The sequence below is a fragment of the Lepidochelys olivacea genome (assembly GCF_965140295.1).
Source record: "Lepidochelys olivacea isolate rLepOli2 genome assembly, chromosome: 2".
NCBI classification, from domain to species: domain Eukaryota; kingdom Metazoa; phylum Chordata; order Testudines; family Cheloniidae; genus Lepidochelys; species Lepidochelys olivacea.
Window position 1 is genome coordinate 154,951,206 of NC_140412.1, and position 27,499 is coordinate 154,978,704.

General features: G+C 44.4%; 1 protein-coding gene across 1 annotated transcript in view; it reads right to left on the reverse strand.

The window, feature by feature from the left end:
* The window catches only part of LOC311517041 (dynein axonemal heavy chain 5-like), a 266,786-nt gene that overhangs the window by 221,579 nt on the left and 17,708 nt on the right, over positions 1-27,499 (reverse strand). The window contains exons 8-13 of the mRNA XM_084621560.1: positions 16,716-16,817; positions 12,713-12,899; positions 10,819-10,984; positions 10,622-10,715; positions 8,559-8,657; positions 7,924-8,105 (exon numbers count right to left, since the gene is read on the reverse strand). Coding sequence (XP_084477686.1) covers positions 7,924-8,105; positions 8,559-8,657; positions 10,622-10,715; positions 10,819-10,984; positions 12,713-12,899; positions 16,716-16,817 — 830 coding nt within the window. The remainder of the gene's footprint in view (positions 1-7,923; positions 8,106-8,558; positions 8,658-10,621; positions 10,716-10,818; positions 10,985-12,712; positions 12,900-16,715; positions 16,818-27,499) is intronic.

Sequence of the window (27,499 nt, forward strand, 5' to 3'; positions counted from 1 at the left end):
GATTTCCTAACTGTGGTGGGGTGACAGATGGAACACATATCCCTATCTTGGGACCGGACCACCTTGGCAGCCAGTACATAAACCACAGGGGTACTTTTCAATGGTGCTGCAAGCACTGGTGGATCACAAGGGACATTTCACCAACATCAACGTGGGATGGCCGGGAAAGGTACATGACGCTCGCATCTTCAGGAACTCTGGTTTGTTTGAACAGCTGCAGGAAGGGATTTACTTCCCAGACCAGAAAATACCTGTTGGGGATGTTGAAATGCCTATAGTTATCCTTGGGAACCCAGCCTACCCCCTTAATGCCATGGCTCATGAAGCCATACACAGGCACCCTGGACAGTATTAAGGAGCTGCTCAACTGTAGGCTGACCAAGTGCAGAATGGTTTATACTGCCTATAAAATGTCTACTTTGTGTACCCAGACTAATGTATTGTGTTTTGTAACTTAGCCCTGGTCTACACTAGGACTTTAGGTCGAATTTAGCAGCGTTAAATCTATGTAAACCTGCACCCATCCATACAATGAAGCCTTTTATTTCGACTTAAAGGGCTCTTAAAATCGATTTCCTTACTCCACCCCTGACAAGTGGATTAGCACTTAAATCAACCTTGCTGGCTCGAATTTGGGGTACTGTGGACACAATTTGATGGTATTGGCCTCTGGGAGCTATCCCAGAGTGCTCCATTGTGACCACTCTGGACAGCACTCTCAACTCAGATGCACTGGCCAGGTAGACAGGAAAAGAACCGCGAACTTTTAAATCTCATTTCCTGTTTGGCCAGCGTGGCAAGCTGCAGGTGACCATGCAGAGCTAATCAGCACAGGTGACCATGATGGAGTCCCAGAATCACAAAAGAGCTCCAGCATGGACCGAACGGGAGGTACGGGATCTGATCGCTGTTTGGGAAGAGGATCCGTGCTATCAGAACTCCGTTCCAGTTTTCGAAATGCCAAAACTTTTGTCAAAATCTCCCAGGGCATGAAGGACAGAGGCCATAACAAGGACCCGAAGCAGTGCCGCATGAAACTGAAGGAGCTGAGGCAAGCCTACCAGAAAACCAGAGAGGCGAACGGCCGCTCCGGGTCAGAGCCCCAAACATGCCGCGTCTATGATGAGCTGCATGCCATTTTAGGGGGTTCAGCCACCACTACCCCAGCCGTGTTGTTTGACTCCTTAGAATATCATAGAATCATGGAATATCAGGGTTGGAAGGGACCCCAGAAGGTCATCTAGTCCAACCCCCTGCTCGAAGCAGGACCAATTCCCAGTTAAATCATCCCAGCCAGGGCTTTGTCAAGCCTGACCTTAAAAACCTCTAAGGAAGGAGATTCTACCACCTCCCTAGGTAATGCATTCCAGTGTTTCACCACCCTCTTACTGAAAAAGTTTTTCCTAATATCCAATCTAAACCTCCCCTTCAATGGAGATGGAGGCAATACGGAAGCAGGTTTTGGGGACGAAGAAGATGATGATGAGGTTGTAGATAGCTCACAGCAAGCAAGCGGAGAAACCGGTTTTCCCAACAGACAGGAACTGTTTCTCACCCTGGACCTGGAGCCAGTACCCCCCGAACCCACCCAAGGCTGCCTCCTGGACCCAGCAGGCGGAGAAGGGACCTCTGGTGAGTGTACCTTTTAAAATACTATACATGGTTTAAAAGCAAGCATGTGAAAGGATTACTTTGCCCTGGCATTCGCGGTTCTCCTAGATGTAGTCCTAAAGCCTTTGCAAAAGGTTTCTGGGGAGGGCAGCCTTATTGCGTCCTTCATGGTAGGACACTTTACCACTCCAGGCCAGTAACACGTACTCGGGAATCATTGTAGAACAAAGCATTGCAGTGTATGTTTGCTGGCATTCAAACAACATCCGTTCTTTATCTCTCTGTGTTATCCTCAGGAGAGTGAGATATAATTCATGGTCACCTGGTTGAAATAGAGTGCTTTTCTTCAGGGGACACTCAGAGGAGCCCATTCCTGCTGGGCTGTTTGCCTGTGGCTAAACAGAAATGTTCCCCGCTGTTAGCCACAGGGAGGGGGGAAGGTTGAGAGGGTAGTCACGCGGTGGGGGGAGGCAAAATGCGACCTTGTAACGAAAGCACATGTGCTATGTATGTAATGTTAACAGCAAGGTTTACCCTGAAAGAGTGTAGCCACTGTTTTATAAAATGTGTCTTTTTAAATACCGCTGTCCCTTTTTTTCTCCACCAGCTGCATGTGTTTCAATGATCACAGGATCTTCTCCTTCCCAGAGGCTAGTGAAGCTTAGAAAGAAAAAAAAACGCACTCGCGATGAAATGTTCTCCGAGCTCATGCTGTCCTCCCACACTGACAGAGCACAGACAAATGCGTGGAGGCAAATAATGTCAGAGTGCAGGAAAGCACAAAATGACCGGGAGGAGAGGTGGTGGGCTGAAGAGAGTAAGTGGCGGGCTGAAGACAGGGCTGAAGCTCAAATGTGGCAGCAGCGTGATGAGAGGAGGCAGGATTCAATGCTGAGGCTGCTGCAGGACCAAACCAGTATGCTCCAGTGTATGGTTGAGCTGCAGCAAAGGCAGCTGGAGCACAGACTGCCACTGCAGCCCCTCTGTAACCAACCGCCCTCCTCCCCAAGTTCCATAGCCTCCACACCCAGACGCCCAAGAACGCGGTGGTGGGGGCCTCTGGCCAACCAGCCACTCCACCACAGAGGATTGCCCAAAAAAAAAGAAGGCTGTCATTCAATAAATTTTAAAGTTGTAAACTTTTAAAGTGCTGTGCTTAAAGTGCTGTGTGGTATTTTCCTTCCCTCCTCCACCACCACCCCTCCTGGGCTACCTTGGTAGTCATCCCCCTATTTGTGTGATGAATGAATAAAGAATGCATGAATGTGAAGCAACAATGACTTTATTGCCTCTGCAAGCGGTGACTGAAGGTAGGAGGGGCGGGTGGTTAGCTTACAGGGAAGTAGAGTGAACCAAGGGGCGGGGGGTTTCATCAAAGAGAAACAAACAGAACTTTCACACCGTAGCCTGGCCAGTCATGAAACTGGTTTTCAAAGCTTCTCTGATGCGTACCGCGCCCTCCTGTGCTCTTCTAACCGCCCTGGTGTCTGGCTGCGCGTAACCAGCAGCCAGGTGATTTGCCTCAACCTCCCACCCCGCCATAAACGTCTCCCCCTTACTCTCACAGATATTGTGGAGCACACAGCAAGCAGTAATAAAAGTGGGAATATTGGTTTCGCTGAGGTCTAAGCGAGTCAGTAAACTGCGCCAGCGCGCCTTTAAACGTCCAAATGCACATTCTACCACCATTCTGCACTTGCTCAGCCTGTAGTTGAACAGCTCCTGACTACTGTCCAGGCTGCCTGTGTACGGCTTCATGAGCCATGGCATTAAGGGGTAGGCTGGGTCCCCAAGGATACATATAGGCATTTCAACATCCCCAACAGTTATTTTCTGGTCTGGGAATAAAGTCCCTTTCCTGCAGCTTTTGAAACAGACCAGAGTTCCTGAAGATGCGAGCGTCATGTACCTTTCCCGGCCATCCCACGTTGATGTTGGTGAAACGTCCCTTGTGATCCACCAGAGCTTGCAGCACTATCGAAAAGTACCCCTTGCGGTTTATGTACTCGGAGGCTTGGTGCTCCGGTGCCAAGATAGGGATATGGGTTCCGTCTATGGCCCCATCACACTTAGGGAATCCCATTGCAGCAAAGCCATCCACTATGACCTGCACATTTCCCAGGGTCACTACCCTTAATATCAGCAGATCTTTGATTGCGTGGGCTACTTGGATCACAGCAGCCCCCACAGTAGATTTGCCCATTCCAAATTGATTCCCAACTGATCGGTAGCTGTCTGGCGTTGCAAGCTTCCACAGGGCTATCGCCACTCGCTTCTCAACTGTGAGGGCTGCTCTCATCTTGGTATTCATGCGCATCAGGGCAGGGGAAAGCAAGTCACAAAGTTCCATGAAAGCGCCCTTACGCATGTGAAAGTTTCGCAGCCACTGGGAATCGTCCCAGACCTGCAACACTATGCGGTCCCACCAGTCTGTGCTTGTTTCCCGAGCCCAGAATCAGCGTTCCACAGCATGAACCTGCCCCATTAGCACCATGATGCATGCATTGGCAGGGCCCATGCTTTCAGAGAAATCTGTGTCCATGTCCTGATCACTCACGTGACCGTGCTGACGTCGCCTCCTCGCCCGGTATCTCTTTGCCAGGTTCTGGTGCTGCATATACTGCTGGATAATGCGTGTGGTGTTTAATGTGCTCCTAATTGCCAAAGTGAGCTGAGCGGCCTCCATGCTTGCCTTGGTATGGTGTCCGCACAGAAAAAAGGCGCGGAACGATTGTCTGCCGTTGCTCTGACGGAGGGAGGGGCGACTGATGACACGGCTTACAGGGTTGGCTTCAGGGAGCTAAAATCAACAAAGGGGGTGTCTTTACATCAAGGAGTATTTCAGGCAGGACTTCACGGAGGGTTCCAATAAGAAATGGTGCACCTAAGTTATTGTTCTTATTGGAACAAGGAGGTTAGCCTGGCCTCTGATTGATACATGGCTAGATTTACCTCGCTGCACCTTCTCTGTGAGTGACTGCAGTGTGACCTAGAGGAATGAGTCCCCTAGACAGGGGAGGAGGCAAATGAGTACAAAACAAATCTGGTCTATTTCTTGTTTTGATCCACTCCATCTATCTTTTACATCTTTGGCTGGCAGCAGACGGTGCAGAAGGACTGCATGCCATCCACATCTCATGGCTGCTCGGCAGAAGATGGTACAGTATGACTGCTAGCCATCCTCACCTCTTGCCTGCCTGGCAGAAGATGGTACAGTACGACTGCTAGCAATCCGTATCACCTGCCCGCTCACCATAAGACGGTTCAATAGGACTGACTGCAGGACTAAAGAGAATGACCTGGTCAAGTCACTCCAAATTTAGTCCCTGCGCCCATGTCTGCCCAGGCGCTCCCGGCCGACGTGGCCAGGAGCACCTTGGACATGATGATGACGGCTACCAGTCGTATTGCACCATCTGCTGCCACAAGGCAATGGGTTGCTGCTACTGTGTAGCAAAGTCATACCGCGTCTGCCAGCACCCAGGAGACATAGGGTGACGGTTACCTGAGCGGGCTCCATGCTTGCCGTGGTATGGCGTCTGCACAGGTAACTCAGGAAAAAAGGCGCGAAACAATTGTCTGCCCTTGGTTTCACGGAGGGAGGGAGGGAACGGGGGCCTGACGATATGTACCCAGAACCACCCGTGACAATGTTTTAGCCCCATCAGGCATTGGGATCTCAACCCAGAATTCCAATGGGCAGCGGAGACTGCGGGAACTGTGGGATAGCTATCCACAGTGCAACGCTCTGGAAGTCGACTCTAGCCTCGGTACTGTGGAAGCACTCCGCCGAGTTAATGCACTTAATGCACTTAGAGCATTTTCTGTGGGGACACACACACTCGAATATATAAAACCGATTTCTAAAAAACCGACTTCTATAAATTCGACCTTATTCCGTAGTGTAGACATACCCTAAAGCTATACAACAATCCCAACCACATCACATTATCACCATGAAAATGTTGTTGCTTTTACTGCTGTTTAGCATAAAGTTATGTTATTGTTGCTGTAACACATGTATTTATCATTGACAATCCAACCCTAAACCTGCCAATCTCGGCGCAAAAAAGCAGGCGGCACTAATGATTGTAAATAAAATGTGTAACACAGTTTGGGCAAAAAAACAAAAAAAAATAATTAACGGGCACATAGCTATAAAAGTTTAGGCCCAATCCAAAAAAAAAAAGGGGGGGTGGGGCATGTGGAGGAAAAATTCAGTGGACCCAAGTAGGCCTAAGTTGGTCAAGCTAACTGTGTATATGAAGCATAAGAAAAGAGTGTGGAAAATTCCATTCTAAGGCAATTGCAACAGCACAGCTTAAGAAACGTTAACTGCAAAAGAACACCTGTCAATAACAGGAAAAGCTTATTTTGCTATATTCCAAATAAGGTAATTAAGACGAAAGTATGTGTAATTTGTCTGTGGTTTTAAGCTTTAAAAAGCTGTGTGTGCTTTGCATCTGGGGGCAGCTATTTAGAGCTGTTACCCCCCTGCGATTGTAATCAATAAAGGAGCTTCAGGCTTGGTTGTGATCCAAACACAACGCGTGGTTAATTTTTCCACCACAGATGTTTAAAAGCACGCTGGCGCAGTTTACTGACTAGGTTAGACCTCAGCAAAACCAATATTCCCATTGTTATTGCTGCTTGCTGTGTGCTCCACAATCTCTGTGAGAGTAAGGGGGAGATGTTTATGGCAGTGTGGGAGGTTGAGACAAATCGCCTGGCCACTGATTACGCGCAACCAGACACCAGGGCGATTAGAAGAGCACAGCAGGGCGCGCTGCGCATCAGAGAAGCTTTGAAAACCAGTTTCATGACTGGCCAGGCTATGGTGTGACAGTTCTGATTGTTTCTCCTTGATGAAAACCCACCCCCTTGGTTGCCTCTAAATTCCCTGTAAGCCATCCGCCCTCCCCTCTTCGATCACAACTTGCTTGCAAAGGAAATAAAGTCACTATTGTTTAAAAACCATGTATTCTTTATTAATTGATTATAAAAATAGGGAGATAACTCACCAAGTAGCCCGGGTGGGGTATGGGAGGAGGGTAGGAGGGAAGGAAAAGGCACAGATTCGTCTCCCCATACAGCGATCAGATCCAGTACCTCCCATTCGGTACATGCTGGAGCTCTTTTGCGATTCTGGGGCTGCATGGTCACATGTGCTGATGAGCTCGCCATGCTGGCCAAACAGGAAATGAAATTCAAAAGTTCCCGGGGCTTTTCCTGTGTACCTGGCTAGTGCATCTGAGTTGAAAGTGCTGTCCAGAGCGGTCACAATGGAGCACTCTGGGATAGCTCCCAGAGGCCAATACCATCAAATTGCATCCACACTGCCCCAAATTCGACCCGGCGATGTTGATCTCAGCGCTAATCCCCTCATCGGGGAGGAGTACAGAAATCAATTTTAAGAGCCCTTTAAGTTGACAAAAATGGCTTCGTCATGTGGACAGGTGCAGGGTTAAATCGATCTAACACTGCTAAATTTGACCTAAACTTGCAGTGTAGACCAGGGCTAATACTTACAACCTGTAATACTTACTTACAATCTAAGTATAAGACAAAGGACACAAATAATAGCCATAATAAATAATAAAAAGGAAGTAACAGAGCGAGGAAGAACAAAACTAAAGTCTCCAAAAAAATCAGAGTGTGTTTAACTTAACTTGCAAGCCTAATGTGGATCTAGCTTTCCTAGGTCAGGAGCTACACTGGCCCCATTAAATCTGGCACAGTTAACATTTGCCCTACTGAATCCCTGTGGCAATACGTGCAGAACAATAGCAGTACAAGCAAGTTACCACTCTGCTCCTAATAGAGTACATACCCACATTGAATATGGTGCAAACTTACCCCCTTTGTAGTGTTTGCCTGTATCATTAACTTAAGTACACACAAAGCATAAACCTGAGCTTAAGCTTTCTCAGCTTGCCTGTCCCTAGGGTTTTCTCTCCGAAGAATCTATTTGTTCCTAATCCTAGTTTCCTCTCTCTGAGTGTACTTTGCATCAAGAAAGTCATGATGACAAAATAATAGCTTTTTAAATTGTTGTATTTGCATTTTAATGGCAATCTATATAGCATAAACCCTGATCCAGCAAAGACTTACACATGTGCTTAACATTATGCACTCTGAGTATTCCCGCTGAAGAGAACAGAAGCATTCAAGTGCTCCAAATTAAAAACTTATTTGCTTGGGTGAATCAGGGCTTACACAATATTACTTTGTAATAATGTTCATATTTAACCTATGAATTTTCTATTAGTCTTAACTAAAGAAGAACGTAAAACTAGTAAGAGGTCATGTTACCTGTCCAAGTCCCAGATTTTCAAAACACCTTCACTTAGATATATCTTGCATGTAATAATCATCTGGTTAGTGATTTTGAGGAGAAGAGAAGTCATCTGTTCCGATGTATTATAGTATGGTGATGTACTGTAAATCATACGAATACTGTTCATTAACCTGGGTATGTGTTCCACCATTACTGCCTAAGACACAAAAGGGAAAGGAAAAAATCAGCAATTCAAATGTCCTAAAAACTAGTAAATATGAAAACCTACTGCAAACCTTAAAGAAATGCATGCAAGGAACTAAAGCGACAATCATATTAGACAGGTCTGCTCAATTTACTATCAGTGGCAGTTCATTTCAGCACGAGCAGCGGGTGGGGCTTGGGAGAATATCACCAGGATTTGTTCCTGCCCCTGCATTAGCACCTGGAATGGCAGATGTCTGCTACATGAGAAGCAGTATTTTTTCATTTCCGGAAAGGGGGGGGGGCGGTTCTTTGAAATCTATACATTCAATTCAACAATTGTATGGGCACTACATTTGAAAATGGAAAAGGAGAGTTATTCTCCCACTGGAAGTAATAGCCCTTTTTTCTCTTCTAAGTTTCATACCATCTAAATGCTTTATTTAAAAAAAATAAACATACTTACAGGTGAGGCTTTACCAAGTGGACCAAAGAACTTATCCAGTGTATATAAATATTTTACATTGTCTTTAGCTTCATTGGCAGCATTTGTTACATTACCATCCTGAAAGGGAAAAGCCAACTAAAATTAATAGCATTTAGGTCAGGAAAGGGAAAACTATGGCCCACGGGCTGGATCTGGCCCATCAGGGCTTTCAAGCCGGCCCATAGGATTGCCAGCCCCATGGCGCAGCTGGGCTAAGACAGGCTCCCCGACTGTCCTGGCCCCACGCCACTCCTGGAAACAGCCAGCACCACGTCCCTGGGGTGCGGGGGGGCAGAGGGCTCCGTGTGCTGTCCTCGCCTGCAGGCACTGCCCCCCCGCTGCTCCCATTGGCCGGGAACGAGGAACCGCGGCCAATGGAAGCTTTGGGGGTGGTACCCACAGATAAGGGCAGCGTGCCCCAGCCCTACATTCATGGCCCTGCATATAATTTACCCACCGAGATGTGGCCCTCAGGCCAAAAGGGTTTCCCACCCCGATTTAGGGTTATCACACAAATCTCAGTGGGCTCACTACCTTTCCGATGCATGTTATTAAAAGAAGAATAAATACAGGAGCCAATCCTGCAAACCTTTACTTATAAAGGTACTCCCAATGAAATCTATGAGACAATTTGTTGGAGTAAGAATTGGAAAGATCTGTCCCACTCTATATTTAACAATCGCTACCTGATGATCAGCAGCTTTTGGACAGGATTATACATCCCAATTTAGGAAAAATTCCTCACTGAAGTTGACATAGTTTTGCCTGATTAAACCGCAATTCTACTCTGAAAAGTAAGTGTAAAAATGGCATTCTGGGATCCAATGTTTATTGCCTTTCAGTTGTATATTTTTCAAAGCAGTGTTGGCAACTATCATCAATTTATCACAAGACAGCTCCTGCAGTCATGAGATTTCAACAGAATTTCAGCTGACTTTTATTAAAGTAAATTTCTAGTCCTCATGGTTTAAAAAAGAACAAACTTGAAAACATAAACCCTAAAAGCTCAAAAACTAGGATGCAAACAAACAGAGCACAATGTTATCACTTGGTAAAATCTCATGATTCTTTAGCCAATATCATGGTTTTGGGGCCCTGACTCATTATGTTTGAATGTTCAGGACTGGCAATATTGAATGTGCTCAATTTACATAGAGACGGTTGATTTTTCTAACTGCCAGCCCTGCAAAACCAGCTCAGGCTCTAAAACATACTGGGTTCTTCCCTGCTTATACACTATCACCTTAATAAAGTAGTTCCTCAATGACACCTGTGTATCCGTTTTGTCTACAATAGCTTACACAGGTCTGACTGATTTGAACTTGATAAATAATTCTGTTGATGCTACACAGGAAGAAATGGAATCCAGCTCACTATCTCTTACATGTGTTGGCTCTGCAGGGATAACAGATCAAAAACTATTTTTACCACAAAAGTCAGCAGAAATTACTCTGAGCGCACACAGCAAGATTAGTTGAGTAAGAAGTTACCATTTTTCCACAGGCTATTCTCAAAGTAGATCCACACTTTAAAGACTAGAAGATCTTGACGGTAGACCTGCTGTTTCTGCCCATCATCTCCTCTACTGATGAATTCAGTGGCTTTTGAATCTCAGGTCACCTGCACATGGCTTGTGAGTCCATTTTTCTGGACTTGTCTGCACTTTGCATTGTTAAATTTGGACCAGGTGTCCATCTGACTGATGTAGTAAGTGCCCTGGGTAAAACTAGTTTGGGCCTGTAGCCAATACCTCCTCTATCCCCTTCCTGGCAATCCCATAGGCCTGTGTAGATATCTGTGTAACTGGCAACATAGGAGATAGGGTTGCCCCCTCCCCGCCACACACAAATATGTGTCCTTGACTCCAAATCAAGAGAATTGTTATTATTTGTTTATATAAAAAAAAAATAAAGCCCAATACATAAAAACCATCATCCCCAAACTATTATGAGCAATGTGGGTTCATTTCCTTATGTAGCATAAGCACAGCAGCGTGTTTTTAATTGACTTAAAATTATTTCTATTAAAAGCACAGTCATTACCAGTTCTTTCCACTGCTTTAATAGTCTTGATTTTGCTGCCTGAAGAATACTTAGAACTTTATTTACTCTTGGACTCTTGATCTCATCTAAAAGGCTTTGAAAAAAGAATAAATTTTAATTTTTTTCTGCCAGTGACAGTTCATGTTTATAAACAAAATGCCCTTTAGCCTGCAGAAGAAATAATGCAATGCTTTAACCTGTTAAATGATGCCATTCTCGATTTCCAGTGTTCCAGTTCAGCTGCTGGGCCAATGTCATCAGCTTCTTTTCTCATTTGTTCACTTTCCACCAAAATTTGTCCAATCTGTTTGATCCAAATTACTAGCACTCCCTCAAGTTTCTCAATGACCTCGATGTTACTGCCTTTAAAACCACAAGACAAAAGTTGCATTCTACTAATAAGTGCCAAGAAACGTACATAGATTTAAACACTCTATAGAAGAATTCTCACCACCTGGCTCCAGATTGGATGCAGAGCTGACTTCGGAAGGCTTCTTTACCCCAAAGTAGCCATTCATCCTAATCCTGGGGCAGATGACTAGAGAATCCATGCAGCAGATCCTCTATCTTGCCACTGTCTTTCCCTCCCTTGTCACCCACCTATTTCCCCTCTGTACACTGCCATGCAGGGAGCTCCGACAGTGCATGTTCCCTGCAATCCTAATTTGTTAGGAATAAATCCTAACGTCTTTGTGCAAGCTTTGCTCAGTCCATACCCAGGTAAATTCCCAACAAAGTCAAATGAAATAAAACTGAACAAGGACCACAGGCTTTAGCCCCATTAGCACATGCATAACTTCAAAATCAGATGTATACTTAAAAGCCACTGGAATATTGCTGCATTTTTCATGTAGAATTTTCATATCCAACAAAAATGCCAAGCCTAACTAACAATTTAAATTAATGTACTGGTACATTAACCACATTTAGTTAGGTTTCAGAGTAGCAGCCGTGTTAGTCTGTATTCGCAAAAAGAAAAGGAGTACTTGTGGCACCTTGGAGACTAACAAATTTATTTGAGCATAAGCTTCCGTGAGCTACAGCTCACTTCATCGGATGTATCCGATGAAGTGAGCTGTAGCTCACGAAAGCTTATGCTCAAATAAATTTGTTAGTCTCCAAGGTGCCACAAGTACTCCTTTTCTTTTTGCATATTTAGTTAATAACCCTACTTGTGATTAAACAAGGATTCTCTCTTTCCCAGCCATCTCCTTCAGTGAAGTTAGAGGGCCACATTGTCCTAAAGGTGGAAGACAATCCACATAGTGACCAGGAAACTCTGCATGTTTCAAATCAAAAGGTCTTTCAGATTGTTCCATCTGCGGAGACAGTGTAGAGTTTGCCCTCTGCATTATGACTAGGGCTCCTGGACCTTCAAACGTGCAGTTTACCTGAGATCCAGAGGGAAACCTTTCAGACCTTGTGCCATCCATTGGAGAGCAAGGCACTTGCTCAGTGACTCATGATCCCTTAGCAGCCCTGCTGCCATAGGTTTGTTTTTTTTTACTTGCAGCTGCCCCAAAACATACCCATTAAGGGGGTTTTAGTATGTAGCAAGGGATATGATAATGCTGATCGGATCAGCATTATTTTACACTGAAATGTCATGTGGTGACAAGGAAGGGGGGCAGGGAGGAGAGGCCACTGTTGTAGAGAGGGTCCATAAGTCAAGCCCACTTATCCAGCTATGCCCCCTTCCAATCCCTGGATCTCAGAGCCATAGTGTACCTAGTCCACCTGAGGACCAACAAAAGTAAGGAGCATTCCATAGGTAGCAGCTGATCCTCCTTTCTATGCCATCCTCTCCAAACCCACCTTATTGAGCTTCCCTCACCCTGCAGAACTGGATGGTCATAGTGCTGATTTTATCACATCTCAGGCATTTTCAAGATCATAAACTTGGAATTATACTCCACTTCTAAGATCAAGAAGAAGAAGAAATATAGCTCTAAGAAAGAGGACGAATAAACCTTTTAAAAGAAATCATCGCTAACAGCATAGAGGACATGGAACATCTCTCTTCCTATAAATACTCTCATTTCCATGTTCTGTTTTGGAACATATAATATTTCTCCTTTAAGAATTACTGACCTGCTGTTATGTAGTCAGAAGGGTTATGCAAGTTGTTGAGGTAACTCTCAATATCCACCTTCTGCAGCTGAATTTTATCTTCTAAATTCTGTCTTGCTGATGACAAGGTACCCACAAATCTATCCACAGAATACAGGAAGTCTTGTATCTGGCTGTTCTTCAAGCCTTCTTTCACAGCTCCCCAGTGCTGATTATTTGAAAATAATGAATGCAAGAAAAAATATAAAACAAAGGTATTGTTTTTATTAGAAAAGTATTGCTTATTCACAGAACCATAGAATTTACAGGTAAATCTTTCCTGGCCAGTATGGGACCCCTTACAATATATTAGTCAGTGCTTTGGTATGCCCGATTTTAAATGGGCATATTAATTTTGTGTTTGTTGGTGTGATGGGGTGTACAAGCCCCGCAGCGAGGAGTTTAGGGTTAAGGAGCAGCTCTGGACCCAGAAAGCCATGGACAGCCGCCCCTGCTGGGCATACTTCCAGTGGAGGCTGAGCTCAAAAGGGAGCAGCTCAGATCAGTCTAGTCAGACCACAAAGGAGAGCAGTTGTGTAGTGCAGGCTCCTGCCGAGAAGCTGCTGAGGCCCCACGTGGCCAGGACCAGGCCCCATTGCTGGGTTGCTGCAGGCCCTTCAACCATGGAGGCTGACAATGACAAGCTGTGACTGAAAGAAGATGACTTTCCAGGGCGCAACCACAGAGGACTGTAGAGGGGACTCTGAAACAAACCAGTGGCACCAATAAAGGAACCAAAGCCAGGATAAGAAGTGGCCCAGGTTGCAGAAATAGGAGTGCCCAACCCCTACGCCGAGCATTTTGAACTACAGTTTACTGGGCCCTGAGCTGGAACCCAGTAGAGAAAGGAGGAATCAGGTTCCCCACCAGCCCCAGCTACAGACTCTTACCACTAGGCAACACAGTCCAGAGTATCGCCATTATGTAGTTCTGCCAGGCTTGGACACCAGTCTCCTGACAGTTGGGTAAAAATTAGGGCTGTCAAGCAATTAAAAAAATTAATCGTGATTAATCATGCTGTTAAAAAATAATAGAATACCATTTTTAAAAATATTTTTGGATGTTTTCTTCATTTTCAAATGTATTGATTTCAATTACAACACAGAATACAAAGTGTACAATGCTCAGTTTCTATTTATTTTTATTACAAATATTTGCACTCAAAAAAACAAAAGAAATAGTATTTTTCAATTCACCTCATACACGTACTGTAGTGCATTTTCTTTATCATGAAAGTTGAACTTACAAATGTAGAATTATGTACAATAACTGCATTCAAAAATAAAACAATGTAAAACTTTAGAGACTACAAGTCCACTCAGGCCTACTTCTTGTTCAACTAATCGTTAAGACAAACAAGTGTGTTTACATTTGCAGGAGATAATGCTGCCCACTTCTTGTTTACGTCACCTAAAAGTGAAAACAGGCATTCGCATAGCACTGTAGTAGCTGGCATCGCAAGATATTTACGTGCCAGATGCGCTAAAGATTTATATGTACCTTCATACTTTATTCACCATTTCAGAGGACATGCGTCCATGCTGATGACGGGTTCTACTCACTAACCATCCAAAGCAGTGTGGACTGACGCATCTTTATTTTCATCATCTGAGTCAGATGCCACCTGCAAAAGGTTGATTTTCTTTTTTGGTGGTTTGGGTTCTGTAGTATCCGCATTGGAGTTTTGCTCTTTTAAGACTTCTGAAAGCATTCTCCACACTTCGTCCCTCTCAGATTTTGGAAGGCACTTCAGGTTCTTAAACCTTGGGTTGAGTGCTATAGCTATCTTTAGAAATCTCACATTGGTACCTTCTTCGCATTTTGTCAAATCTGCAGTGAAAGTGTTCTTAAAACATGTGCTGGGTCATCATCCGAGACTGTTATAACATGAAATATATGGCAGAATGTGGGTAAAACAGGCCCAGAGACATACAATTCTCCCCCAAGGAATTCCATCACAATTTTAATTAATACCTTTTTTAAACGCGCATCATCAGCATGGAAGCATGTCCTCTGGAATGGTGGCCGAAGCATGAAGGGGCATACGAATATTTAGCATATTTGGCATATAAATACCTTGCAATTTATCTTGCTGGCTACAACAGTGCCACGCGAACGCCTGTTCTCACTTTCAGGTGACATTGTAAATAAGAAGAGGGCAGCATTATCTTCCGTAAATGTAAACACATTTGTTTGTCTTAGCAACTGGCTGAACAAGAAGTAGGACTGAGTGGACTTGTAGGCTCCAAAGATTTACATTGTTTTGTTTTTGAGTGCAGTCATGTAACAAAAGAAATCTATGTTTGCTAGCTGCACCTTTACAATAAAGAGATTGCACTACAGTACTTGCATGAGGTGAATCGAAAAATACTGTCTTTTGTTCATCATTGTTACAGTGCAAATGTTTGTATTCAAAAATAATAAAACAAAGTGAGCACCGTACACTTTGTATTCTGTGTTGTAACTGAAATAAATATATTTGAAAATACAAAAAAAGATCCAAAATATTTAATAACATTTCAATTGGTATTCTATTGTTTAACAGTGCGATTAAAACTGTGATTAATCACAATTAATTTTAGCTAACTGCGATTAATCGAAAGGTCTAGTAAAAATCTTATTTTTTACATAATGACAGCTGAGATTCTCATGTAACCTCTTGATTCCAACAGCTGAGGTTATAAGGAAAACATCAAACATTGTGAACGTCACAATAAAATTATGAGAGTTGGCAACACTGCATTTAGCAGCTCTGTGTATTTATAATGGTAGTCAAAATGGAGCTGTCTTGTATCAGAGTCAACCGTCTAACAAAGCATTATGGCAAGGACACAAAGTTATAAGGAAAATGTCATCTATGCTTCTGACTGCAACTGCTGCTTCAAGAAACTGGGCTGGCCCACTCTCAGAGCTTTGGCAGGTGAGACAAAAGGCTGCAGAGGAGACAAATGAGAGCAAAGACCTCATGAAAATGAAATGTCGCTCTGAGTTCTCTCTCTGAAGGTGACTTGTTGGGCTTTCTTTTCAGCTTGACTTCAGAACAATGGCTCCCTTTGAAGGGAGGAAGTTAGATACTAATCTTTCTTTCTACTTCAATATGAAAGAAAATCAAAAGAGCAGCATCTGGACCATGTGACACCAAATTACTTTGGAGGGGCTGAAGCTTTGGCAAGGCCCACCCTGCTATGTCCGTGCTGAAGATGGACACAATACTGCATTGTGATAAGCAGGGCACACTGAGCTACAAGGACAAGGGAGGCAAGACAACAGGAGTATGTGTGGATGAGGCAAAAGGAAAGAAGCAGCAGAGTGTAGGTGTGGAAAGGTGGCCAGAATGTCCACTTAACTGGTTCTAATGAAACCGGGGTGAGGGCGGGGGGGACGGTGGGGGGGGAGGAATCTCAGTTTCTACTAGATACAAGGCCCAAGCTGCAAAATACAGTTTCTGATTTCAAACCCAACAACGTCTGAAGTTATTCAGATGCTGGGTTTTAATTTGGTCCCATTTCTAGTTTCAACAGACCAAATCAGGACCCCTGGACAGACCCACAAAACCAGAAAAATTCTAGTAGGCTGGGGCTTTCAGGCTGTGCTAAAGTGCTGAAGACCCTCTAACTGTAAACGTCTCTGGATTAAATCATGGGCCTACCTATGTTGCAACTAAGAGAAATTGACACTTCTTTTTACTCGAGCTTACCCTAGCATCACACTCACCGTTATTCTCTTGCTTTATCATGCATACCTTATTATGCTATTTTTAAGTTGTGGTATTTTTAAATACGAACAATGAATATGAAATATGAATTTCAGACTCCCAGATAAAAATGTCAGGACCTGTGCACATCCTAATTTAGACCTTTATATCGTTCTCTGTTCCTTTTGACAGACACTTTTGTTTTAGTTCATCTGATTTACAACTGAGATAGAAACAGCTATTAGACATAACTCAAAAGAGGTTTGTTAAGAAAAGATACTGATTATTTACCTGCTGAGATTTAAGTGCTGGTACCATGACTTGGGCCAAGAAAATTTCCAGGCCCTGAAGGATATTTCCATTAGTACAATCAAACATTCCAAAATTCACCTCCTTTGGGGGGAAAAAATAGTTAACAGAATGCATTTAAATGAAACTTCTGCAGTTTTGTGACCGAGTGAACTTCAGACACATTTAAGATGGATGTAAATAGACTATAACCTAAACTTCTAGGAATGAGAAATTTCTTACCTAATAATATTCTGTTAGCAGCTTCTCTCGTCATTCATCACTAATGTGTTCATGATCTCCACTGTGGAATTTGGAGGCAGTTCAATGTTATTGCTGGAAGCTCCAGGACTAAGACACACCCTTCGGCTCAAGTCACCAGAAGAGTTTTTCCAAAGATAGAGGTGCTCCAGCAACCAATTATTAGCATTAAGACAATAACTTGATATAATGTATTAAATAAACTTGTGATGGGGCATCTGTTCCACACTGGCAGAGAAGGGGTTAAAAGCAGCCTACAGAGGCTGGGCAGGGAACAGTGATACCACGAGTTGAGTCATGAAGAGGAAGCTGCTGTACTTGGACTGAGGCAGGTTTGCAGGCGGTGACAATGACAAGCGAGGCACCACCAGAAGAGGGCACACCAGCTAGCAGTGCTAATCCCAGAGATAGCCAGCAGGAGGTGCCACAGTGGTGAGTGAATCCCATGACAAACCTTAAGAGAATTATATTTCTAAATCTTTCTGTACAGAAAAAAGTATTCTTGTCATTTCCACACTACTAGGATGGACTGAACTCAGAGAGAAGCTGCTGACAGAAATAAAATGATCACGTAAGAAATTTTTCATTCTGTTGCACAGCTTTTCTCCTCATTCATCTAATAGGAAGTAGCAAGCAGCGATTCAAAGACATAATAGGGGAAAGATGAGAAGTGTTTTAATTATTATAGTAGAATTGCAGGCCGGAATGGACTCTCCCCCCCCCCATATAAAGCAAGATCTTTGTACACAAAGGAGTTATGTAGGAACCAACCTAGTAGCACCTTCCTACCAAAGGATGCCTCTGCAGAGAAATGGAAACTTATGTTGCAACTCTGTCTCAGATGAGGCTCGTACACCTCTTTTCCAATGCCCAAGAGATTTCTGCAAATACTTTCACCGATGCCTAGCATGTCAACTGATGCAGGATTGTAACATCTTGCCTGAAGCAACTTTGAGGCCCTAAGGCCATGACATTTTGGATGGAATGAGATGAACAGCATACTAGCAATGCTCATTTATGTCACAGCCTATCAAATCAGCATCAGGGGTTAGAACAAAATGATGGGAGAACTATTTTGCAGGAATTGTGCAAAGAACTTACCATGGGCAGAATGCTATAACAACTGCCTTTTGCTCATGACAACAACAACATGGTTCTTGTACAGATACAGGAATTAATTCCAAAATCTGCTTTTGGAGGCAATGGGGACTAGAAAGGCTAATCATAGGCTTGTCTAATCTGTCATTCTGATTAATTGTGGCATTTTAAGATACTCAAATGAAGAGTCCAATGTGCCTACCTACAGATCACTGCTAGGGCTGATACCGTGTTTCTACGGTGCTTGGTTATAGGAATCCAACCAACCATTCTGGAGAAACTCTAGTGTAGCTGAGATCAATAATTGTGACTATTATTAAAAAGAAAAGGAGTACTTGTGGCACCTTAGAGACTAACAAATATATTTGAGCATAAGCTTTCGTGAGCTACAGCTCACTTCAGTATAGCAGCATCTGGAGGCCAAGGCCCCATTTTGCTGAGCACTGCACAAAGAGGCAGTCCCTGTCCCAAAGAGCTTTCTGTTTTCCCTCACCATCAGAAATGGAAATTCGACCAGATCAGTGAGTGAAATATCCCGGTTCTGTCTGGATACCAAACTGATTCTGAGGTTAATGGAGAATCCATGCTGAACTACGCTTCTCTTCTGATGCCCAGGCTGTTAAGTGTAGATGTTCCTGGTCTAGATGAAGAAGTTCCTGTTTCAAGAGGTTTGGCCTTTTCTGAAGGTACAGTATGTGGTTCTTGGCTATTTAGCAAGTCCAAAGCACCTTCTAGGCCAGTAAGGATGGGGAAAAGGACTTTAACTCTCCCTTTTCCTTCTTTTCTGTATCCTTCATGTGAACTATCTTGAAAGGTTGCAGATTCTTCTCTGCTCAGAAAACTATTTCCTTTGCCACAGAGAAGTCTGACCTAGTTTTGGAAGGGATATAAACATTCATGCCTCAATTATAAGCCAACCTCTAATGGAAAGTAGGTGACTTCTCTTCTCTTGAGGGTACTGTAACTGCGCACTGCATAGTTTTTTGCACCTTCTACTGATGCAGCTGATACAGGCCACTGTCACAGTCAATATATTGGACTCTATGGCCAATTGCTCTGATACCATATGGCCACAGTGGGAGAGGTGTTCTTGTTCATACATGCCACTGATAGAGATGTCAAAGTGAACCATTTAGTTCACTCTCTGAGACTTTGGAAATTTGTCTTCCAAGTAAGCTCCCCATCCTGGGAAGCTTGTGCCCATAGTGAGTATGCAAGAGTCTAGAGTAAAAATCGGGTTGCCTTTCAGTGTGTTTGTACTTACCTACCCACAAAAGGACATTTGGATGTGATCTGAGAATGACACCTAATTTTGCATTGCATCAAGTGCATAGCTCCATGTCTTCAGAAGGAATTTCTGCAGGCACATTTTGAAAGATCCACTCAGGAATGAAGCCAACACAAGACATGAGCAATCCTAGCCATTGAAAACAATTGGCTATGAATGGACCACGGCCCTGAAATGACTGATGCAATGAAGTTTTGGTTCTTTGCTAATCTCTACCATCGTGGTAAAATTATGGCCAGATCCTCGTCTGTTTTGACCCCTCTGAGCAACTCTCAGCATTGGGATTAAAATCTCTTCTTGATTTTGAAGAAGTGGTAGCTACAAATCCTTTACAGCAGCTGCCCAGTAATGAATGGGTCTGTTTCTCAGGACAGGCTACTTATTGTTATGTTGTCTATACATGGAGTAGAAGTGTGTAAATTGTGACCTGTCCCTTGCTGTGATTACTACCAGCTATTTCTTAAGGCTCTAGGTACAAAGGATGGATAAGAAGGAAGAGTCTTGTACAGGAACTGTGAGCTCTCATTCACAAATGCTCTTTGTCTTTGTCATGCTGACAATTTTTTTGTTCTGGAGGAAAATATATTTAGATTTCTTTCGAAACTTCTGCTCCTGATTTTTCGCTCTGCCAGGGGAAGAGTCCCTTCTTGGATACCATTGGTGTTGGTAGAGACCAACGGATTGCCCTGCTGGCATTGATAACGAAGACTGAAGTCTCTGTGCACTCTAAGTTACTGATGTTTCCCCAAATGGTCCCTCACCTGTAAGTTTGGATGCAAAAGGTATCTGTTTAGGATGACTGATTGCTGTCCTGAGTGTAACATGGCTTCTTTGTACCCATCAAGTTGGAAACCATTGCACATCACAAATCACATCAAGGATCTTTAACTGAAGCTTTGAAATTGCTGTGCAGTGTGGCATCAGTTTGATGGTCTATAGGCATTTTGGAAGGAGTCCCTTTCTGAGGATGTGACTGTGTCTTTCACCTGTAGAGCTACAGCTGCACCAACATTAGGCTACTCAAACTTATACCATTTCTTTGGTTTTATATGAGGTTTTAGTTTAACATTTGGTTTTAATCAGATGGCCTCATTTGGATGTTATGATGGTTCTCAAGGAGGCATCTACGTGAAACAGTGTATTTAATAATGCTTGACAGAGAAGATGTTTTATTAATATTAATGAGTTCCTTGCAGAACACTGGCACCCTGTCTTGGAAGAGCAGGGACAGTTTTGTGGAGGGGGTTGGCGGTGCATCTGTGGTACTTCCCCTGGCTTTTTACAGGGAAGAGGTAGTATGCTATTCAACATGACCTCAAGACCACCCAACCAAGGAGGGGTAATGGACCAAATACCTCAATTGTGTAAGTAATTTGCTAGATATCTCTGGGATCCTGAAAGCCTGCTTGCCTGTTCCCTCAGGCTGGTTAGCATGCAAGTAAGTACTGCAGAAACAACCTAGTACTGCTCAGGACTTTACTCAGTAAATCAGGATCATTTTGAACATAGGAAGGGATTTCTCATTTACCCCTCTATAATCCCATGATGGTGCACCTCTGTGGGAACAGACAGGGCTATCCCTAGACATTTTGGGGCCCTACGCAGCCCCACCACGGGGGTGGGGGCAAGAGCAGGCTTCAGAGACAGGGAGGAAATCACCCCCCAGCATGAGCCGGCAGCGGAGCCCCCCCCGCACTCACCAGGGGTGCAGTTGGGAGCCGGCGGAGCCGAGCGGGCTGGGGCGCGTCAATCCACTTCCTGCCGCCCGGTGAGTGCAGGGCATGCCTGACCCTTGCTGCAGTCCCCCGGGATGTAGCTCAAGGGAAGGGGTGGAGTGGGGGCGGGGCTGGGGAGAAGCAGGGGTGGGAAGAGGCAGGTGTGGGAGCTTTGGGGAAGGGGTGGAGTGGGGGTGGGGCTCAGGCAGAGCAGGGGCCATGGGGAAGAGGTGGAGCAGGGGTGGGGGCAGCTATCCTGGGCGGCTCAGCTTGCCCCGGGGTATTGGGCTGGCCACTGGAGCAGCACGCAGCTGCGTAGGGCACCAGGAAATCTGGGGCAATGTGATGCTCCAAATTTCCTGGTGTCCTACACAGCTGCGTACTTTGCATATGGGTAAAGATGGCCCTGGGAACAGAGTCCGCATGTGCCTCTGTTCTGGTCAGACATCACCTCAAATACTCCTTTTGCTTGTCAAGCCATCCTGCGGAGCAGATATGGGGTGATCAGCAAGACAGAGAGCTTTCCCTGCCTTTCAGACTCAGCCCTTTTCCTTGGCAGAGCAAAGGTTTATGGCTGATCACAAGGCACAAATCCCCTTCCACTGCTGCCTAAACCCGAACCCTTGTCTGTGACAGAGAGGATCCTTGGGTTGAGAGCCAGCCAGGCACAGTTCCAATTATGCTGCAGTCTGAGGCAGGGCTGCACAAGAGGGCCAGGCTTTTCTGCAAACCCAGACATACTTCAGGGGGCAAAGGCTGGTGAGCCTTATTCAGTGCACTGTGAGAGCCTGTGTATAGGAGAAAAGCCCCAGAAAACACTCCTTCTGGAGGGAAGGCAAAGGAAAGGGGGTTTAACCCCTGATCTTCACCTCACGTGTTCATTTAAGAATATGAATTGCTGCCTTGGGAAGGACACATTTGTTTTTCCTTTTTGTGACGCAGAGTCTCTGGGGTTTGCAGCACTTATCCCTGAGTACAATAAGAATCTCCTGATTCACAGTGAGAGGAAGAGGAGCAGATTAGGAGCCATGCTTCGTTCCTGAGGGAGTCAAGGACCCACTTCAGTATCTGGGGGAGACCTTGGGTCCTTTCAGTGACATTTTCCCCCTTCAGCCAGGTCTGTTGCAGGACTTACCCAGTGAGCTGCCCAGATAGCGTCTTCCTTGTCCTTATATTCCCTGACCAAAAGCTCAGAGGCTCCCGATCAGGCTTTTTCATGGTGGAGTCACTGTTCCTCAGGCCAGGATGGGGACCTGACATGCCTGTCTGACTCTAAGCTCTGTGCTGTGGCAGTGTGAGGGTCGGCTGGCTGAGAACAGGCAGAGCTTAGTAAACCCTCTGTAGATCTTGTAAAAGCTGCCTCACACAGGGAACACTGCTTAGATTTAGCCTGGTGTTTGCAGGATAGCTCTGCCATACCTAAGTGGAGGAAGAGGAGTCCAGCAGGGAGGCACTGCAGTGCCGGATCCAGGTGGCTGAGACCATCACATTGGTCTTTACTCCATCCAGGGGAGGAGGCAGAGGAAGGAAGGAAGATTATAAATCACTACTGAACAGAAATTAATACAGGTGAGTCGCATCATAAGCGCATTTAACTTACGCAAATTCAACTATACGCGCTCGGCAAAAAAAAAAAAAAGAAGAAGAAGAAGATACCTATAAATAGTTTGGGCGATTCCGCCCACCATTCCACTCAATGGGCGTATGCCCCAGAGTGAGCGTGAGATGGGAGATGTGAATCTGCTGTTCCCTCAGTCGGTCTCAGTTCCCGCATGCCTCTCATAGTGTGAGCATCTCGCGGCGCTGAATGTGATTCTAGTGTTTAAAGATACATATTTTTATACAACATGCCCCCTAAACGCAAGCCAACTACTTCATCTGGTGCTCAACCAAAGAAACAGTGATCTGTTCCAAAGCTGGAGGAAAAACTGGCTGTACTGGACTTATTGAGAGACGGTATGTGGCAATGTGGCGCGTAAATATGGCCTCAATAAATCTAGCATCCATGCCATCAAGATTCGAGGGAAAGAAATTCATCAAGCCGTGGCATCAAGTGCTCCAATAACTGCTCAGGTGATGAGCCAGGTGCGTGATAAGACTTTAGTGAAGACTGAAAAGGCATTAAACTTATTGCTGGAAGACATGAACCGTAAATGTGTACCTATCAATGGCAACACGTTGAGAGAAAAGGCTCTTAGCCTCTACGCGCTGTTCAAACCACCCGCCGAAGAGGAACAGCCTTCTGATGAGACGGAATTCAAAGCCAGCAAAGGTTGGCTTAACAGTTTTAGGAACTGCTTCAACCTCAAAAATGTGCAGACTATTTATGAAGCTGCATCTGCCAATGAAGAGGCAGCAAAAGCCTACCCCAAACAATTAAAAGAAAATCATAGAAGAAAAGGGCTATCTTCCGGAACAAGTTTTTAATGCTAATGAGACTGGGCTCCTCTGGAAAAAAAATGCCCAACTGCACTTACATTTCAAAATCAGAAAGACCAGCCCCTGGCTTCAAAGCAGCTAAAGACCGTGTGACTGTGTTGTTTTGTGGCAATGTGACTGGGCATTTAATAAAGCTGGGCTTGCTCTACAGGGTTGCAAATCCCCATGCCTTAAAAGGCAAGAACAAAAATCTCCTGCCTGTGTTCTGGCAATCAAATAAAAAGGCGTGGGTGACGGCAGCATTATTCTGGATTGGTTCCACAAGTGTTTCATTCCAGAGGTCAAGCGGTACCTTGAAGAGAAAGGACTTGACTTTAAAGGGTTGCTGATCGTAGACAATGCTCCTGGTCACCTTGCGGCACTCCAGTTTGCACATAACAACGCTGAAATCGTCTTTCTCCCCCCTAATACCACCTCCATCCTCCAACCTCTCAACCAAGGCGTGATTCGCTATTTCAAGGCCACATACATGAGGCTTATGTTCTCACGGATACATAGCACTATGGATGCTGATCCCAATCTTAATGTGATGGAGTGTTGTAAGTCCTTCAACATTGCCGATTGCATCACTTATATTAAACTGGCAATGGATACAATCAAGCCTGAAACAGTCAATGCTTGTTGGCGAAACCTATGGAAAGAATGTGTGAATGATTTTAAGGGTTTCCCGACCATTGACAAAGAAGTGAAACACATTGTTCAGGTGGCTTCGTCAACATCCTTGAGGAAGAAATTGAAGAATTAATTGAGAGCCATAGAGAAACTTTGACTAACGAAGAGTTAGAGGAACAGACAAAATTGTTTACAGAAGATGACGATGATGATGACAAACAGAAAGAGCCAGCAAGTTGGAATCTTCATAAATTTGCTGAAGTGTTCCAAGCAGCGAAACACTTGAATGATTTAATTTCTGAATGCGATCTCTCTATGGAACGAAGCCTCAAAATGACACGTAGAATTATGCACGATTTGAGACCGTATCAAGAAATGTTTGAGCAGCTCAACAGACAACAGCGACAGTTGCCGATCACCATATTTTTCAAGGGAAAACGACCAGCAGCAGATGAGCCTACAACTTCTCAAGCTGAACCAGAGCCAACCACTTCATCTATGACTCGCTCTCCTTCACCCAAGCTCTCAGTCACCTCCGTCTCCTGGATCGGCATGAAGCCCTGACGACCCCCTGTAATTACCCCCTGTAATTAAAAATACAGTACTGTAAAATTATATTTTGCATATGTACTCTTTATTATATGCTGTACATTACTGTATACATTATACATTTATACATATTACTGTACAGGATTGTATACACAAAACCATGTACAGTATACTGTACTTTATGGGCAATTTAAGGGATTTTCAAGGGTAGTTTTGACTATACATGATTTTCACCTTATGCGCTGACTTTAGAATCTAACCCCCGTGTAAGATGCGACTCCACTGTAACAATTAAAATAATAAAAAATAAAATAAAATAGTTGGGAGAAACTAAACCATCAACTTGCTCTACTGCCAAAGGCAGAAAATCTGGTAGTCACAGATGAAGGATGGGCATAGTCCTGGAGTCTCCAACAGCAATGCTGGACCACTCCTGAAGTCCATGGGTGGGGGGCATTAATCCATTAGTGATGAATGAGGAAAGAAGCTGTGCAAAAGAATTCATCAGCTTTTACAAAAATAAATATATCAATAGTTCGGAAGAGTATAGACTCTCACTCTCTCTCTTTTTATTTTTGTATGTTAAATTTGGCATGTTTGGATTCCCTTTATAAAGCTATTGCAGTGTTTCCTGAAAATGACAACCCCTCCAAAGGTCTTGAAATATTTTAATTGTATTTTGCTGTATAGGGTAGGGATATGCTTTGAATTATATCTTGCTTTTAGTTTTAGGGAATATCTATTTCAAAATGTTTTTAAAGGTGCATCTATTCAAGTTGTTGTTTGCATAATTTGGTTGTGCAGCTGTAAAAGAACTTGCATTGACAGTGAGTAGAGAAAAGCAAGGCTTGCAACCAATTGTTAGTAACGCTTGTGTTTGTGTGTTACCAAGACTTGATCCTGCAAACATTTAAACACATGCATAGTTTTACTCACATTAGTAGGGTGCCTACTCATGTGACTAAATTTAAACACATGCATAATTGTTTGCAGGATTGGGGCACAGATGTTTAATGCACCCAGATTCAAGATGAGGGGTAAATTAAACAATTTAAAGTAAATAGTCACACCACCTTGTTTTAAAAGTAAAAATCATCAATTAATTTTAAATTGTCAAAAACAAAATACAAAAACAATTTAAAATTATTAAAGAAACAAAGCCACAATTTCACCTAACTTGTGTGCTAACTTAGGCCCTGGTCAAGCAAAATACTTAAGCATTTAAGCACAAAATTAAGTCCATTCCTATTCAGAAAAGCACTTAAAGTTAAGCAAATACTTAAGTTAACATAAGTTTAATGATTGTTTTGAAAGATGGCCTTAGAGCCAGAAACGTGCTTCTATTGAAATCAGTGGTGGGGGCGGAGGGGAAGGGACACAATCCTGAGTTATGCTGAGCATCCTCAACTCCTTTTTCAAATTTCTGCTGAAAATGTCTCTCTCCCTCTTTTTCTCTGTAATGGCACTGTTATAAATCACATAATATTTTATTAGGGTGAAGGCAATCTAAGATATTTGCTGGTATTCTTGTAAATTTCTTGGCTTTTAGAAAAACTAAATTCAGGAGCTTCAGTAGCTACATCCTGCAGAACTCTCTTTATTCCTGAATTCTAATGATTTATTCCTATTTGGGGTCCTTCTGACTTGTGGGTAAAGATTAAATGGGGCCTGGAAACACCAAAACTTCATGTTCTCACATCATGGAGCTGCTTTCTCAGACTCCATTCACTCATTTATCCTCATCTCTCTCAAAACAACTGTTCCTCCCTACCCCAGATAGGTCTACTTCACTGTTTCCTCCAAGTGCATTCCAAAATATTGATCTCCTCGCCTACCTATAAACTTAGTGTCTCACTGACTCACTGCTGTGTTGAGTCTGCTTAGACCGGGGCGGGCAAACTGCAGCCCACAGGCCATGTCCAGCGTGTCAGACCTTTTAATCCAGCTCTTAAGCTCCTGCTGGGGAGCAGGGTCTGGGGCTTTCCCGGCTCCACGTGGCTCTCGGAAGCAGCGGCATGTCCCCTGTCTGGCTGCTACACATAGGGGAATCCAGGGGGCTCTGCACACTGCCCCCGCCCCAAGTGCTGGGTCTGCAGCTCCCATTGGCAGTAGGAGCTGGAGGGGGACATGCCGCTGCTTCTGGGAGCTGTGGGGGTGGCGCCTGCAAATGGGGCAGCACGCAGAACCGCCTAGCCGTGCCTCCACGTAGGAGCCAGAGGGAGGACATGCTGCTGCTTCCAGAAGCTGCTTGAGGTAAGCGCCACCCAAAGCCTGCACCCCTGAGCCCCTCCTGCACCCCAACCCCCTGCCCCAGCCCTGATCCTCCTCCCCCCTCCTGCACCCCAAACCCTTCATCCCTAACCCCACCCCAGAGCTTGCACCCCAACCTCCTGCTCCAGCCCCGAGCCCCCTCCTGCACCCTCAACTCCTCATTTCTGGCCCCACTCCAGAGCCTGCATCCCCAGCCAGAGCCCTCACCTGCTGCCACACCCCAACCCCCAATTTCGTAAGCATTCATGGCCAGCCATATAATTTCTATACCCAGATGTGGCCCTCAGGCCAAAAAGTTTGCTCACCATGGCTTAGACGTCTGGGCCTGAATCCCAAGTATCCTTCCTTAATCCTCTGATTATGATTCCGGACTTAGGCCTCATCTCACAACCCTTACTCATGTGATCAGCCCCATTTACTTTATTTGGGTTACTTGCACGAGTAAGAATTAGTCATATGAGTAAAGTCTGCAGATTTAGGCCCTTAAACATTTCTCTATTGAATTTTACATTTTCACTTAGGAAAATAAGGGACTGTTACTCATACAATGGGTC